We start from the raw sequence: 17633 nt of genomic DNA, 5'->3' as shown, positions 1-17633 counted from the left end.
CAGCAACCATTTCCTCCATCAAACACACTGGCCAGAACACCTTCTCACCAAGAATGCGGGTGCTGCTGAGGTTACTGTTGTTCAGATTTCACAGCTGTTATCGTTCTGCATCAGCTGTTTTGTTGCCATTGAGCCTTTCAGAGAAAAGGCACACTTAATTTAAAACAAAAAAAAAAAAAAAAAAAACGAGCAAAACAGGATAACACGTCCCCTTTCTTCTTTGGATGATCTATTTCTCTTTGCATTCTTGTTGGGATCGCTGCAGAGCATTTCAGGCATACTGAGCATTTCTTTCTAGTTTGGTCACTGGATATGTTAAGTTTGGTTCCACAATGTATATAAGCAGCCAAATGATACACATATTTTATACCTCAGACTGTGGTATCTCAGCTAACCTTAACAAAAGTATGGCAAAAATGCATGGAGGCCCATAAAATGAAAAACTAGATCCAGAGTCTGTTTGCTTTGAAAATCTGCCTAGGGCAGACACCTGCCCAGTGTCACCTTAAAATAATGAAATTAGCTGTTTTTGGCTCTGGTATTTCAAAAGATGTTTCAGTGAACCACATGCCACTTACACAGTACACATACATACACACACACACACACACACACACAAAAACACAAGAAGGAGACTAATTTGTTATTCGTGTCAATTGAAACAGCAGCTCTCCTTCGGACCAATGGATTACGAGAGCCTCCAGCAAGAGCTAGCTCTGAAAGCCCCTCTATGGAAAAAGGTGTCTCCTACTGAGTCGCACCAGGACAGCTCCACCACTGTAGTCTATAGGATGGACAATGTCGCCGAGTGAAAATTGAAAAAAAAAAAAAAAAAAAGTACTTATCCCCCACCAACCCCCATCTCAACTGATCTGTCTCCCCACCACTCACAACGACACCACCACCTTTCCTCACCCTTGAATATTTATACATAAATTATGTAGAGGATTATTTATTGCTTGTGAAGCAGTTACTGTGTGGACGGACTTGGAAGCCTCTTGTTTTTATTTGTTATGGAAAAATGAGATCAGTTACTGCCTGTTAATTTTGCTCTGAATTCCAAATGAACTCTAAAGGCCAAAACACACCGCTGTCAAATGGTGCACGTCAAAGAAGCTACCCCAATTATTTTCTATGTAAAGCCCCACACCGGTGGCTAGGCGTAGGTCAGCGCTTATGGATGCATCGCCCTGTGACACTTCACAACTCTGTCCCACTTCCAGCCTTGCTGCCCATAAAAAAATACGCTCACTTCCTGCTTGTACATCCCATCTTTATAAAGACAGCAGCAAAAATGATATTGCCTGATAGGCCACAGGTCTGGAGAGTGGCTCTTCAGGTGAAAGATCAAGTTTAATCAGTGGGTGTGCACACATGACTTAAAGGTAAACACTACAGATCTTTTACTGAAAGTAGTAATAACTGTGGTTGGTGTTGACATGCTACAGAGCGATGCTTCCTATTGGTGCTACGGGTGCCACTTGATGCCCTTCATATGATGCAGTGCTGGAGCGGCAGTGTGTTTTCAGCTTAAGCTTCCTCCTGCTTCTTGCCTCAGTGTGTGTGTGCAGGATCTGGTGGACAGTATACAGGTTGTGCTCCTCTGTCATCTCACTACCTGTATTGCAATATGTTTTCTTTTTTGACAGAATCCTCTTGAAAAATGTAAGATAAGGGTTGATTTGAAATTCAGTTATATTTTAATCATCAGGAAAAATGTGTGAGTGTGTTTGCATGTGTGGAGCTTCAGCACAGCCAGCTTTCAGACCAACAGTCTTAAAATCTACATTCAGTACTTTGTAGTGATGATTGCTTTCCGTAGCTCATGCTGAGGCCTTAGACTCTGGTATTAGTACATCAATACAGATGCTAGATGTGTTGTAATATGATGAGCATATCAGTATAACGGGATGCATTAAAAGATTATTGAAGGAAAGTTTTGGGTGGAAGAAGTCATAAAAGTTAGCTGTAAATGCCTGGGCTGGCATGCAGCAGTGTTGTAGCTAACATGATGTAGTTTGTCATTAAAAAAAAAAAAAAAGATGTGAATTCTGAAGAGTTTTTAAATATACAACTATTATGCTTTTCCAATATCCACATGCTTGACCTTGAAAGGAAAAATCAACCCCAAAGCTTAAAGCTTATCTGAGTCACTATCACAGTAGTGCAGTTTCTCAGCCTTCTGGTCAAGACACAGACAAAGAACCAAGGAGCTGGTTACAAACAGATAGCCTCTGATCCTCTTTAGAAGTTTATTGCTAAAGTAGGAATTTTTCCCCCCCATTACTTGACCGTAACCTGTCTGTATTAGTGCCTGGACCACAGTTGGGGCTGATTTTTCTGATAGTGATGTGGGTGTGGGGAAAGAGGTGTGCTCAGGAGAGAGGTGAGATGACTAAAACAACAGCCTGTTTTCAAGGCTCTTTGTGGAGACTCACTCAACTTGATTGTCCTCATTCACCTGCCAGCGCTCTCGCTGGACTGGCTGCATCCTTCTTAGCTGCTGTTGAGTTTAGATGGTGTGTGTTTGTGTTTGTGTGTGCGTTTGTGCGTGTGTGTGTGTGTGTGTGTGTGTGTGTGTGTGTGTGTGTGTGTGTGCGCACGCGTATGTGGCTGCCATGTTGTGAGTGTACTCAGTATGACGCAGGCAGAGGGAAGGTGTGTGTTCAATACTGCGACCTCCAGTTGAAGCCCCTTGGAGTCTGCTTGTGTCTGACCTGTCCTAATAAAGCCTGTGAAGGCAGAATGAGTAGGATTTGTCTGTTGAAGTTTATAAACACAACATTCAAAGTTGGCCCTTCCTCCCTGGCTCAACGTCATGCTTATGATCTGGCACCTGTTCGCTTTGTTTTCACAGTCTTGCCCTAACACCCTGCAAGCAGTTATTGGTTGGTGGCTACTTACCATTGCCCACAGGTTGCTGCCCTGAAACGTCCTGAACTCAGCAACATGAGAAAATACAGGCAAAGAGCAGGGTCTCTGTAGATAGAGACACTAACACACACATCTAAGAGTCGTAAGTGATGATTGAGAGGGATTACTTTTGTATGAGACTAGACATGTAAGGTTTGTTTGTTTTTTCAAAGAGAAAACTTACTCATTCTGCCTTTAACTTCTCTGCTGCCAGCAGATGACTGCAGGATTATCTGGGCTGCATTACAAAAAATTCACTGTGTTTTTTCACTGCGCATAAAAATATATTGAAACAAGATGCCTTAGTCTAGAAATTAAGCTGCTTTCTACAGAAATAAAGCATTGTAAATTTACATTACATCAATAATTGATATGATGAATGCTTTAAGGCTTTAATAGGGAAAAAACAGCAGCACAAGAAGGTGAATTTATCAACTACCATCTTGCAGCAATATTGTTTCGTTTTTTTGTTGTTTTTTGATAATATGTCTTTAGAAGGGGAGACAAGTTAGAACTGCCATTACAAATGGATGTTATCAAATTGAGTTTAATGCCTCAAGTCCACTGATCCAGAAATGTTCATCCACATACTCAGAACGTTTGTTTTGAGTGTCAGTATGCAAACAAAACACGCATCCAGTATTGTTTGTAAAGTATTGCAGTTCTAATAAGCTCGTACATTATTAAAACGTCTTTCCATAAACACAATTTACTGTACTTCTGAATGTACATAGTGGCAGGTGTATATAGCTCTTAGGTGTGCGTCTGCACTTGAATATTAATTCTCAGCAGCAGACCAGAATGTGTGTTGAAAATACACTTAAGACGTTCCGACTTTATAATATTGCCTCCTCCAGGAAATAGAGATACTTGCACATGAATGTCATGTCAGCAGATGCCTTAGATGTCTCTCTACTGTGACTTTAGTGAGGGGTCTTATCTGTTTGTTCATCAGTCATTGTTAAAACTGTACACGTGGTGTGGTGTTGGATTTGAGCTCAAAGTGATGGCTGCTGGAGCTAATGATACCATGTTATTACATTGTCATGGTGTATGAAGATTTTTCTTTTGTGTTTTTTCTTCTTTTTTTTTAATGTTACAGGCTTCTGTCAGAGTTTTTCTGTTTTCAGGTAAAAAGTATTCAAAAGCCTCTGTCATGAGTAATGCTTCTCAGAAATGCTGGTCGATATAAGAACAGTGTTTTTTACTGTAAGCAAGAAGTTGCGTTGGGTCTGTTGGCGACTTGAGATGATTTCATACATGGATCTTGTCGTTTTCTGCTTATTATTTTGCAGTGGACTGTCTTAAGAATGAGTGAAATGAGTATCAGTTGGACAGTGCTCCTGTTTTGTGCTATGTTGGACAATTTGAAAAAAGAAACATGAGGACATTGGTTCCAATTAGTCAGGTGGCGCAGTTTTTATCAGATAGCGTCTGGGCTTCAGGCCCTATAGCTTCAAGAAGCAGACAATATGCAACGAAAGGATATATTCATGTTGTTAACTGTTTTGAACAAGTTGCAACCTTACTTGAGGCTTCCGGTCTCAACTAAAAAGTTAGACGTAGACAGAGGATGATGAGACTATCAGTCAACATACCCGCAATGCTGGATATGTGTCCCGTTTCCCCTCTCTAGGGATCACTACAGTACTCTGTGTGCTGTATGTATTAATAGACCATGGTGCTGATCTAACCTTAGTCTCTCTTTACTGTATGCAGTTGTGTTAGTTACTTCATGGTGGCAGGTAGCCTTACAGAGAAATGAAACATGAGCTTTGATTGAACAGTAATTCAAGTCATCTTAAAAATATCTCAGCAATGAATCTGTCTTTTTTTCCAAATCTCTTAAATGTTACCTCAGAAATAAGGCGGTACCACACCACAAGCTAACTCCTCTTGATGTAGCTATACATAAGCTAGCTAGTTTGCTAATGTTTTGCTAACTTTAGCTAACTCAAGATGTGACTATATTTATTGTAATGTGTCCGTGAAGATTGTGACAGTCTCTCAGCCCCATCTTTTAACCAGCTTCAAAATTTGGTTGGTTCTTTTCAACATAGATGAGCCTAGCACATAGCATATCTAAGTATTACAAAAAAGGGAAAAAGTGACCAAGGTTTTGCTGTTGTCCAAGCCTTTTTAACTGTTAGTGGAGCACAGAGTGGAAATGGGCAGAACTTTGGAAGGGCTTATTCATGGCTGTCATTAATTGTACTATAACCATGAAATACACTCTAACTTGTTAGCTGCCTCTCTGTATAGTGGTTCACATTACCATCCCTGTGCTTGATTTAAAATTTTGTAGGCTACACATGCACAAAAGATATTCAGAAAATGATGCATGTATGTACTGGATGACATTTAGAAACTGAGCTAGCACAGGTGCACATTGCATATAATTTGATTTCATGTAATTTTAGTTATAATTAAGACATCAAATTTTCAGCATTTCCATCACATCACTAAGAATCAAACTCTAAGACCTTAATGTTACCACTGGTAACCACAGGTGGATTAGGATTATGTTCAAATACAGTATACCATGATGCTGTATATGTGGTCAGGTGCTGCAAAAATAGAGGATTTGGTTTGAAAGTGAAGGTAAGCAGTGTGTGAGCCTTTTTTCTTTGTTGCTTAAGTAGAAGGGCACTGGCACAAAATCTAAAATACAGTGCCTATATGTCTACAAAACTGGACCAGACCAGCACTGACGAGATGGATTTAATTTTATTGCAACCAACCGGAGCTGATAATCTGATCTTTGCTTTGGTAAATCTGAATGACAAACAAGCCTGATGTTGCTGTTGAGGGAAAATGACCTGTATTACTTGAAGTTTGTAATTTGCAACCCCTCCCTCTCTCCTCAAACTGTGATTATTACTCCTTACAGTCTAACTCATGACATGAGGCTTTTGAATGCAGTTACCAGTATTTATGTGAAATCATCAAATTTTTATGGTTCATGTCACATATGTAATGTTTCCTGCTGTTCTTTTTTCTTTCCCTCTGTGAATTATCATCCTCCCTCTTGCATGCATATTTTGTATGATTTGAAAAATGTATTTTTAATCCCATGTAATAATTTGATTTGACTACCTTCCATATGTCTTTATTCATGTTGATTTGTGTCTTGGACATAAATTTTACTTGTGACATGGAAATTGCATATAAATGTATATCACTACCATTGCGATTTGGTGACCTTGGAATTGTAAGGTTTTCTAATGTTTGAGTCGGGTAATATTTATTATACACTGTTTTGCAAGAGGATATTATGGCCAAAGATGAATTCCTGAATAAGTTTCTGAAAATGCAAATTTAAAAGATTAGAAAGTTGTTACATGGTTGTAAAATTTATAACCAAAAACATCCCCAAGCATACAGTTGATGAAGCCAAACAGTTCCAAGATCATGACTGTCAAACTTCTCTGTGTTTTGATTTTTTTTTCTCAGTTCATATGGTTGTAATTCTGTATGTAAAGTCTCCATAAACTTCATTAACTGTCCTGTCTGCTTGTCCTCCTTCAGTATTCTTAGCAAATACAGTGTCTTAGGCTGTGATGGACTTGCAGACATGACAGTGAAAGCAATGTTATGATTTTTTTTTTAGCTTTTGTGTCCCTTGTATAAAATCTAATAAAGCAATGTAAAATATCATCTTATTTCTCTGCGCCCATAACTGTTCTTTAACAATAACAACCACAGTCACTGTCACTTCAGTAGTTGGACAGAAACTTTTAAAGAGGCATCCTTCTGCATACCTAAAGGACCACTCCAGATTCCAAGTTCCCATTTCGGCGCCGGCAACAGCAATGGCCGGGTGCATTATGCTTTCAGGTTTCCATATGTCCTTATTTATGTACATCCATCCCTGCGTCCCATTCTCATAAGTGCAGTATCCCAGAAAGACCTTTAGGGAATTTTGAGGGTATTAAAAGGTCACGATGACCTCACATAACAAGTTTCTGGCCATAACTTTTGATTTTATGCACAAAATATGACAAAATTTCACTGTACTTAGGTGTTTCTAATAGGATAAAATGATGATGTGATGATATTGTTTGTCCAAAAGGTCAAAGGTCAACTTCCGAATTCAAGACTAATCATGAGCAGTGGATATGGTCACCACTATCTGTGAAACAAACTCAAGCCATTAAATTCAAAGGTGGCTGCGTGTCACATGTAAACAGGTGGTGTTATTCTTGAATACAAGTGAAGTAAAGGTGAAAGTAGGACATGTTTTCACTCAGGTTGTTTATGTACTAAACCGCCCTCCCACAAACTGTTACCAACAGGTGACTAAAGTGCTACATTGCTCATTTCTGTCATGTCGTGTAACGCAGTCACGATCAAAGTCATACTTTTCCAGTTTTACAGCATTTTACTGTTCAAACAATCCAATGTCAACATGTTTTGTTGCTGACAAGTTATCATTTGGAATGTATTTTTCACTTTTGGTGCAAAAACAGGCTCTACATACATGCCATGTATGTACCACAGGTATTATGTCATATACAGCCGAAACTTTTTCAAAATAACCATGTGTAAATCAATTACTCACCACATATTAAGTTGAATTATGAAGAAAATGTTTCTTACATGCCCTCATATTGAACAGAGAATCCAGAAAAGGTGAAAATGAATTGAAGTCATCAGGGGCTACGTTTAGAGCAGAACTATATCAAGACATCATTTTATAAACTCTTACACCACTCCTGTAGAATTGAAGTCTCAATTGTCCAGTCATCTGATCTGTACTTCAAACACATGCGTTTTTGCTAAAACTTAATACTTGACTTGAGCGTGCCTATGATCTCCATTTGTGCGGGGTTCAAGTACATGTGTGTGCTCAGGCACATTACTCGGCCTTGAGTAAGACTTTTTATACTGATGTGTTTTAAATGGTATTATTTTAGTGAAAATGCATGTTTTTGGAACAGATGTTTTGATATATAGTTTTGCTGTTGTTAGACATGGTCACCGTTTACTTTAATTCATGAATAATGTTCATCTTTTTTGGATTCTCCATTTACTGTGGAGGCATGCGGCAAACAAATTCAAGGTGACATGCAGTGAGTAATTAATATAAAAATGGTCATTTTGCAGATTAAGTATTCCTTTAAAGGGTTTTAATATTTCCAACTAACATGACTTGTAGTGGTCATGTCAAGAACAGACACCATTGATTATGTGCCTGATCACTTTTTTTTTTCTTTTTTTTTTCAATTTGAATACATTTGTTCCCTGAACAGAAAAGGCTTTTCTTGAAAGGGCACCTTGTAATTCCTAATAAATGTATAATGTAGATGAAATCTGACTTAAGTGAGCCACAACCCCTGAGAGGTTTCACCACGTCACCTACATTATGGTCACCTTAAGAGTCGTGGTAATGACCCTATTCAAATTAAACATCATGAGTTTGGATGCAAATACTGGCTGTTATTTATCAGTGGCTGCAGACAGTCTGAACAATTACTGAGAGTTTTAACATGATGGGAAACCACAACCCAATCTAAGAAATGGAATATTATAAACTGTAATTGCCTGATATGTAAAGATTTAGATTCAAGTGGTCTGAGCACATTTGAAGGTTAACTAAAGAGTTAACTTAAAGAGTGGCCCGCAATCCAAAAGTTCCACTCTTGATGGGATCACTTCAACTGGGATACAGCGATCTGCCATTTAAAGGCAAAAAATAGGGGGGCCAGTGGCCACTTCGTAACTTCCTGTCCCACTACGTCCAGCCCCCCTGCTTGGACCATGGCATCTTTAAACTTTGCCTATATTTTGATCTCAACTACACGTTTTCGTGACTGCATCTTGTACGGTTGTAATGTTGTCACATTGAACAAATTTGTCCAAAGACAGACAGACATAGGTGGCAAAGTACTCACAGCTTCTGTGGTAGTTCCTGCTACAATTGATGTCTTCAGGACCACATTTTGCCATGATGACAAACTGCGCCCAGCTGTTGCAACGTGGCTGGTAAAAAGTAGGTCAGCACTCCACTTCCTTATAAGTGTCTTGGTCCAACATTCTGTGGAGAGGACAAAAAAACTTTCCTAAATCTGACATAATCAAAGCTTTTGTGCATTCCTGAGCAAAATTATAAAATTATTTATAGAGAAAAAACCAGGCACAATTAATTAACTATAACCTCACCCTCAGTTGAACCAAAATTCTAAAATAGAGGTATGTGAGAATGAAGTCTCATGCTTCTGACGCTGTGTGTGTCTGTGTCTCTTAAGCTTCCTGACATGTTTTCACTGTCTGAATTTGTTTCTAAAGCAGCGAGGGCGTCTTCATGAGCCTTACTGGATCGCAGTGAAATGAGGCCCAATATCTGTGGTTCCCTCTGTCTCTCATGCATGCTTAAGCTTGTCATCATCTTCTGTGAGATTTGAGGTGCTTTTCTTAACTACTGTGCTGTTTTAGTTTCAGCTTGGCTTTTGAGAGTTGTAAGTGGTGAATTCTGGATACATTATTGGGTGTTACATTTCCTGCATGAGTTGAAATATTGGCTATCTGTGTTGTTAGTGTTGTGGTCCTTGCGGTGGTGAAGCTTGAACCTTTGACCCGTTGTTACAAAAAACACTTACTCCTGCTTGCATTTCTTAAATATATATATATATGTATGTATATATATAAAAATTTTGACAAATCCCATTTTAGTGAATAGAAATCTCTTTTTAATACAAATTCTCAAATTTTCAGACCATCGCACCGTAACAATGTAATTTATTTGTTTGGATACTAGCCTGTATGGCTACTATGTATTCTTATTCACATTGTCAATGTTTCTTAATATGTTTCAACTCCTGAAGTTTTGTTTATAGGAAATGATTGATTCCTGTTTGATGGTAAGTCTCAATTGATGCAGGGATCTGTCAGAGCCATGGTACTGTATGTTGTTGTTATATTTGAGTAGATGTAGCTTTGTCTGCAGTAGTAGTCAACTGAGGTGAATTCTCTTTCATAAGTAGCCATCATTCTTTTCAAAGCTTAGAGATTGTCATTGGTTAGTAATATCCATCTTAAAGATGAAGTATACATTTTTCTGATTGAATCCCATGAAAAGACCAGAATCATCAATGAATTGATCTTACTAACAAGTAATGGCTGTGTATCCATAGAGCTCCGTTGTCCAGAAACTTTTAAAAACATACCAGTGAGTCACACTGTTTCACTGAGTGACATGTTCCTTAACATGAGCACACACACACACTGTAGATTATTTTAACTCAATCCCACACACACACCATCCTGCTTCCCCAACTACTCACTCGATACCAGATGTGTATTAATCCACTGCTGAAAATAGTCCCTTTTACTCCTGAGTAGGATCAAATGTGTTCAGGACTGAGTACCACAGACAGGGTGGGGATGGACATCAACATTGTTGTTTATGGTTTTTTCATTGGATCTGTTGACAGCAAGAAACTATTAAACTATTGAATAACACCAACCTCATGCTTTACGTTTAATATGGGAATACATTACACTGAAACTGAATTCCACTCAGTGCTGCTTAGAAACTAAATGTGTGACACCAGTCATATATGCAGCCATTAATGTTTTATACCCACTAGTTCCTCAGCAAAATAGTGATAACATTTGGTAGTATTTCTTTATAGTTGCTGGAGTTGGAGTAGAAGTAGTAAAAATAGGATGTGTTTGTGGTCCTTCTGCAAATGTTCTTTCTCTTTGTCCGTCTCTGTCCACAGGTCAAGTCTGTCATCAACCTGCTGTTTGCTGCCTACACAGGAGATGTCTCCGCACTGAGGAGGTGAACAGCGCACACTCTTTTTTTTATTTACTAATTTGTAATATCAGCCACAGAAGAAATGTTTAGGCTTATTTCACTTTTGTCACCTAGTGGAATCCCTTCCTAAAACATAAACTGTGTGTTATTCTTTCGCTTTCAGCGAGTTAATGTGGATTCCCCTGCATGCTATGACTGTCTAGTACTCATGTTGATGCATTGAGGGCAGAAGTTCTGAGGATAAGGGCAAAAAGGTCATGGTTAGGGCTAGTACCAATTTATCTGGGATATTCTCTGAGATTGAAGTGATAAGATTATAAGGAAAAAACTCACTAATGTACTGCCAAAAAGTCAGGTGACGTAGTACAGAGCAACAAAGTCCATGTAGGGAGTAAGTATGTGGTGGATGAATTAGTTAAGCATAGACTTCCATACAGAAGACTGGGGTTTGAGTCCTGTGTTAGTCAGTATTGGCTCATTATTTTTAGTCTTAGTTGACTTATTATTTTCAGTTTGTAGGATGAAAAAACCTGCTGAATGCATACTGTGAACATAAACTTCAGCTGATGAGCTAAATAGACCTTTTTATGTTAACGTCATATTTAAACGTGGCTTGGACGCCAGTGCTCCAGAAATGCGTCCTAAAACCCAGAAATAAGTTAGCATATTAGCACTCCCGGTTCCCTTGTCTCAAAGTCAGTGAGTTTTTTGATTTGTTTTTGGTTAGATGCCTGAAATAAGTTCTGTGGTTAACACACGCTTGAGAGGTTTTCACGTTTTGTTCTACGACACAAAATATGTCAGTAAATACTCCATGTTGTGGTAGGGATGTAAAGTCATGTGACCATGGTGTAGGTCGTCTATAGCTTAATGTTAGCCTTTTACTTTTGGCGATTGAGTTTAGGCTTCAAAAATCATGTAAGAGGTGTCCATTTGTGAACATTATCTTGCTAAACAAAATATGCAAGTATCATAAATGTTTCTTTGCCACAGAGGTTATTTTCTGCAATAATCCAAAATCCAATGCAAAAATCCCACAGGCTTTCAGTCAAGGGAAGCAGGGCAACACCAACTTCCACGTTGGTCTACAGAAAAACATCATCCCTTGAGCTCTCTGCATACACCAGTGTATAAATAGCTTTGTTGGCTAGAGTCCTCTGGGTGCAGATAGCATCTGCCTTGTAATTTTTTTTTTTTACTGATGCTCACAAAGACGTGGGGAATGTCCTCCTAAGAGAAGACATTTTGTGTCTCCTGTCATAGTTGCTTGAGGCAGCTTTGCACTTTGTTGACCTCAAGTGGCAGAGGAACCTCTGAAAGAGGTCAAACTGATAGGTGGAGTTCTACTGTAAACAAACAAAAGTTAGGTGAACAATTGCTGTGAACAAAACTCATGTGTATCCTCAAGGTCATGCATGAACTTCCTTAATTATTTTAAAAAAAGCATTTTTTCACGTTCACTTCTCATGGAAAGGCTACATGCAATAAATGCACGCATCATCCTGAGTGTGCAAGAGATAAAACAAACAGCTCCACAGCAGCTGTTCAACTCAACTGGAAACCTTGAGTAGAAGGAAATAAAGTTAGGGAGTCCAGCTTTTTATATAATATAATTTTGTAAAGTAGCGTATATTTTGTGGAAGGGCAACGCTTGAGTGCTTCAGTCTGTGGAGCAAAGTAATTAGTTTTAAACCCTAAACTGTTATATTTGCTGATAAGACATGAGTTTTCTGTAAAGAGTAGTATAACTGAAGGTGCTTACAATGTTAGTTAATGTACTTTGTGTGTGTAGGTTTGCACTGTCATCCATAGACATGGAGCAGAGGGACTACGACTCTAGAACGGCTCTCCATGTGGCAGCAGCTGAAGGTAATATGCAGTTTAAAGTCAACCTGTTTATCTTTATTGACTTTGCAGTTGTGGACATTCAGTGTGCATCGAATTCTGATGATATTAAGAGCATAATAAGAATATACAAAAGCACGTTCAAGCCTGCCCACATATTTTGTTTTGGTCTGGGGCCTTGTATGCAAACATAAGGCATTTTCATATTTATATTTTAGACAATAAGGTGCTTCTAACTTTATAACTTTGTGGCAACAATTTTGAGGCCCTTACTTTTTTTACGTGACAAATGAAATGCCCCCATATGGGCAAAGCCTTTCCCAAAGAGAAGAAGCTGTGATAGCAGTCCATTACTGTGATGTTCATTGTTTTAGAGTGAGATGTTCAGCTGTCACACATGGAAGTCATTATTGGCTGTTCTCATACTTCTTTAATATTACATTAGAATCAAGCACACACTCTCTTCACACTTTTAGCTGTTACATGTATGCTTTGTATTTCTAACATGTACTCTGCTTTCAGGACACACGGAGGTGGTGCGCTTCCTCCTGGAGGCTTGCAAGGTGAACCCAGTGCCCAGAGACAGGTGAGAGCAGACTCTTCATGATCACTGTGGTCTTTCTCACCATCTGTACCTATTTGTTCTTTTTATGTTGCAGAACTTTAACATTATGTCAGCCTCTCCATCTCAGGGCTGTCTCTTTAAATGATGAGCTGCAGGATTGTTTGCTGTGTATTCCTCCTGTGTACATTCTGGGGTCCAATTCAGGGTGAACACTTACATAAATATTTCTGCTGATCTTTTCCAAAGCAGCATAGCAACAACATAATTCTAAATCTTTTTTTAACTCGATTTGGTTCGGTAAATGTGAAAAAAAAAAAGAAAAAGGTAAATGGGCTAAAGTTATGTAGTGCTTTATGAGTGTTAGCGACCACTTAAAATGCTTTACACTACAGGCACCATTCACTTATTCACACACATATTCATGCACTGGTGGCCGAGGCTCATTTACAAGGTGCCACCTACTCATCAAATAAACATTCACACACACACATGCACACACTAACACACTAACACACTGATATCACACCCACCGGGAGCTTTTGGGACCCATTGTCTTGCCCAGGGAGAACCACCAACCTTCCAATTGGGAGACAATTGCTCTACCCCCTGAGCCACAGCCACCCTAATTAATGGTTGAATGGTTAATCACAGGGATTTAGTCACCTAAATGTATGTCTATTATTAAGACTTGATTAGTTAAACACAGGGCAGGGTTTCTTCTGTTGTAGAAATAAAAAAACAGTTGTGATAAGTGTATCAGTTTGGTCACGCAATGATGAAGTGATTAGAATTTGGTGGTTAAAGGTCAAGGTCACTGGGACCTTGTGCCCATCTCATTTTGTGAAACGATATCTCAAAAAGACCATAGGGAATGTCCTAAAATTTGGCACAAATTATCTATGTGGACTCAAGAATGAAATGTTTAGAATTTGGTAGTCAAAGGTCAAGGTCACTGTGACCTAACAACACGTTTTTGGCCATAACTCAGGAATTCATACACAAATTCTGACAAAACTTTTTACACAGATGTATATATATTATAATGATGAAATGATGGCATTTAATATCCAAAATTTAAAATTTTCCTCAAGGTGTTCTTGAGATACCGCATTCACAAAACTCTAATCTAATCAGTTCATCCTTGAGTCCAAGTCAACCTTTGTGCCAAATTTCTTAGAATATTGCATTCACGAAAAGGACACAGGCAAGTTCACAGTGACCTTGACCTTTGACCTGCAGACAACCCAAAAACATAATGTCTCCAGCCACGGCTATCACCAGCGCAGAGGCACAATGACATTATTATCCCGTCAATTCAGAAAAACGAAAGCAAATATTTTTCCCATAAAAACTCTCTTAGAACTCTCATATTATGCTTTTGTTCATTTAAAAAATGAGAAATAATGACATTATCTCGCTTATTCCGAAAACTGAGAATGAATAGCATTATTATCTTGTCAATTCAAGAAACAAAGAGCAAAAGAAAAAATTTAATTCAGAAAAACAAGCTTTTTTTCCCCCATGAAAACTCTTTTTCAGAATTACACCTCCATAAATGCCATGTTTTTGTCCCAGTGTGTTTTTTGATACACCAATATTTTCCATGTACAGGTGGGGGAACACACCACTGGAAGAAGCTATGCATTTTGGCCACCACGATGTGGTCACCATCTTGCAGAACTACCAGGACAAATACAGCCCGCCTGCCAGCGCTAACGACAAGGAGAGCGCAGAGAAGAGCCTGGACAGCTTGCTGTAGACCTGCTGCACACATCTACAATACTTTAGGTTTATATGCACACAGTGAAGCATTGTACTTACCTGGAATCACTTTGTACATTAGTGACCATATTTTTGAAATGTGTTATGAATTAGTTATCGTTGTTATGTCTCATCTGGTTTGCTTTGCTTCTGGCTGTGCATCACTGCTCTTCATATCTCTCCCTCACCTCCATCATAATGCAATGTGTGTTGTATGTGTGAGTGAGCACTTCATCAATACTGTTTAAACAAATGATACAATATCTGGATATCTGTAATGCAGTGTTTACAGAATATTACTCATGTAAAGTGTCGGTACTCTAAATCACATTTGTGGTACTAAAGTGTATTAGTTTAGTTACTGTATAGTTAATGTTATACTACTCTCTACCTGGAAATATTTGGGTTATACTCTGATTGTATTAGTTTTGTGAGTCAGTGAGGTGTGTGGAAGTTATGATATAAACTTTATAATGTGTCTATGATTGTGTAAATGTGTAACTGCTCACAGGCATCATGCTGACTCTGCAGTTATGTGCCTGTTTGATCTCCATATAGCTGCATCTATTGTTCTCCTGACTGTTGGGAGGTCATCAGCAGGTTTTATGAAGCTTCGTCTCCTTTGAGGTCATTGAAAGACTGTACTCCAAATGTATTTTTTCAGTGGCAACATTTGCAATAGAAGCACTATGTATTTATTTCACAGAGAGACTTTTTAAAGAGTAAAATTCATCTAAAGATGTAAGATTGTGTAATTTGTTGCATCTGAGATAAAGGGAAGTTGGTTCTTTATTTTTGTAGTCATAGTTACATTTTTCTGTGTATGTTGCTCATTTTTAAACACATAATGTTAATAAGAAGGCAGTTTATCTGCTTTTCTCCCACATCCTCCACCCATTCCTGTCAACAATGCCAGCAACCAAAGACCTGCCCAAATTTTAAAATTCTCTGAATCTAGATGAAGAATACCTATTTTTGCAAATTGGCTTCATTATATTGGCGTCTTGGACTGCACCAGGGCTGTGACTAAAGATTATGATGCTAATTATTTCCTCGATTAATCAGTTAATCATTATGTCAATAACATGTCAGAAGTAGTGAAACATGCCCTGTGTAATTTTCCACTGCCCTTGGTGATGTCTGTTATGTTTTATCTGACTAAAAATCAGAAGATATGTAGTTTATTATTATGTATGGCAAAGAAAAGTGTCAAAGAAGCAGAAAACCAGCAAATGATTGGCATTTTGGCTTAAAAATTTATTATTCAATAATCACAATGGTTGCCAATTAATTTTCTGTCAATCGACTAATCAGTTAATTGTTGCAGCTCTAACCATCATGCTGTTGGGTTTTCCTGCACAGAACAATTTCATCAGCACAAGGACAATTTCTAAAACTTTGACAGCTATCAGTCTGAATGGACTTCTTGCAATAACTCTTCAGTATTCTCATATTACCTATGCACTAGAAAGTTATTTCCAAATGCTCTTTCACATACATCTAATCCAAATCAAAGTCTATGGCTTTACTGTAAGAATGTACCAGATTTTCCCCAATGACATTTATTTTGAAAAAGTATATAAATATGAATAATGCATACTGTGCAATGACCTTGACTTGAATTAAACAAATTGTGTCAACACACAGGATTCAAATTATGTTGTAACATTACAAGTAAGTTTTTTTCTCATGGTCTGACTGTAGTTGCTGCATTTCCTGAACACTGGAATTTAAGTCTTTATAGAGAGGCTATATATTTCACATACAGTATTTGATCTCATTTAAAATTTGCTTGATGGCTTAAATTTCACAATAGTGACGGATAAAAAGTCCATACAGGTTGGGAAACACTGTGGAGCCCCAGAAGTGACAAATGTCCATAATGAACTACCTGATGAGTCAAAAGTAGTCTATATTTTTAAAACTACTGTAAATGTGTGTAAAAGTTATATCCATGAACTCCAATGAGGTAGAAAATGTATTTATATATATGGTTCTACCTCTGTCCCTCCTGTTTTTATTACCCTTAGTAGATGTTAAATTATTTATTTATTTGGTGTATTTGCAGACATGAGAAGGGTTTGCTGGTATCTGAAACATTCTATATGTGCAGTAATGGTCTCTTCATACATCCATAACCCTTGCCATTGTCTTGTAATCAGGTGGTTGGTAGCATGTAAGTGTATTAATACCACCCACTGTTATTAACTATGGAGGGCTTATTCTTTCTCACACACACTCTAGACAAATCGTGGCCCTGGACCATAAACACCCTTCTCGCTGTGATGGCCTTACTGACAGCGGTGGTGTGTCTGTGTGTCACCAAGTTGGAAATATCGTTTAGAAAATAGTTTTTCCCACTTAGCAGCTCATAATTAGTTTAGACCATGACATGACAACATGCTGATGTACTTTCCATGTTCACCATTTTAGCTTAGCATGGTAGTGTTTGCAAACTATGGAAGCCAAGAAAAGTTGTGCTTGCAATTTTGTTAATGCAGTTATTTCAGTAAATTATTCTGTTGTCTCAAGAAAACCAATTTTGTTATCTTGACATAACAAGATAATTAACTCATTATCACAAGAAAACCAAAGGTTGTTTCCTCTTACATCAAGAGTGCCGGCTCAGCCCGCATAGTGTCCTGTCAACTGTGATTTTGTTGTAAGCTAAAGTATGTCAGAATAAGCAGAGAGCTTCCCATAACTGATCAGCATGAGACTGAACTTCAGTCAAAGTCTAACACAGACAGACATTGCAGTTTCTTTCTCAGTGATGTTAAAGGCTGG

The 17633-nt window shown here is 38.2% G+C and overlaps 1 protein-coding gene across 4 annotated transcripts in view; it reads left to right on the top strand.

Annotated features, from left to right (window-relative positions):
- The window catches only part of glsb (glutaminase b), a 56548-nt gene extending 40058 nt beyond the window's left edge, over positions 1-16490 (top strand). For 2 of the 4 annotated variants that reach the window (XM_033615227.2, XM_033615252.2), the window contains 4 exons: positions 10638-10699; positions 12468-12544; positions 13043-13106; positions 14697-16490. In XM_033615227.2, the coding sequence (XP_033471118.1) occupies positions 10638-10699; positions 12468-12544; positions 13043-13106; positions 14697-14844 (351 nt within the window). In that variant the 3' untranslated portion in view covers positions 14845-16490. Of the gene's footprint in view, positions 1-665; positions 6571-10637; positions 10700-12467; positions 12545-13042; positions 13107-14696 lie in introns of those variants that run through there. The other 2 variants (XM_033615243.2, XM_033615236.2) reach the window with 2 other exon arrangements.
- The last annotated feature ends 1143 nt before the right edge of the window (positions 16491-17633 follow it).

Source organism: Epinephelus lanceolatus, chromosome 14, assembly GCF_041903045.1.
Source record: "Epinephelus lanceolatus isolate andai-2023 chromosome 14, ASM4190304v1, whole genome shotgun sequence".
NCBI lineage: Eukaryota > Metazoa > Chordata > Actinopteri > Perciformes > Serranidae > Epinephelus > Epinephelus lanceolatus.
Note: the sequence above shows the minus strand (reverse complement) of the source record. Positions and strands in the feature narration are given on the sequence as shown.